The following is a 474-nucleotide window of genomic DNA, read 5'->3' as shown; positions in this document are numbered from 1 at the left end:
CTAACCACACTGTAACTCTTGAAGTAAGTGCTTCAGCCACATAAGCTCACACGTGGCAAGAGCCATGGCACGGTATTCAGCTTCAGCACTAGATCTAGCAACAACATCTTGCTTCTTACTTTTCCAAGATATAAGATTACCACCAATGAGAACACAATAACCTGAAGTAGAGCGTTTGTCAAAAGGACAACCAGCCCAATCTGCATCAGAATACCTAACAACTTGAGCATGTCCTCTATCTTCATAGAGTAGACCTTGCCCTGGTGCTCTTTTGATGTACCTTAGCACTCGAACAGCAGCATCCCAATGAGTATCACAAGGATTCTCAAGAATCTGACTTAATACACTGACTGCAAAGGAGATATCTGGTCGAGTTATTGTGAGATAATTCAATTTCCCAATTAATCTCCTATACCTCTCTCGGTCAGGCAATGGCTCCCTCTGTCCTAGTAGAAGTTTAACATTCGGATCCAT

At 42.6% G+C, this 474-nt stretch overlaps 1 protein-coding gene across 1 annotated transcript; it reads right to left on the bottom strand.

The window, feature by feature from the left end:
* LOC116010882 (secreted RxLR effector protein 161-like) lies at positions 1 to 474 on the bottom strand. The gene has a single exon (XM_031250377.1). It carries the CDS (start codon positions 472 to 474, stop codon positions 1 to 3), a length of 474 nt encoding a protein of 157 aa, XP_031106237.1.

This window comes from Ipomoea triloba, chromosome 2, assembly GCF_003576645.1.
Source record: "Ipomoea triloba cultivar NCNSP0323 chromosome 2, ASM357664v1".
In the NCBI taxonomy this organism is placed as follows: Eukaryota; Viridiplantae; Streptophyta; class Magnoliopsida; order Solanales; family Convolvulaceae; genus Ipomoea; species Ipomoea triloba.
This window is presented reverse-complemented; position numbering and strand designations above follow the sequence as displayed.

What these genes read in the sequence shown, in the direction of transcription:
- LOC116010882 (XM_031250377.1), bottom strand. Translation starts at nt 474, where the DNA reads ATGGATCCGAATGTTAAACTTCTACTAGGACAGAGGGAGCCATTGCCT.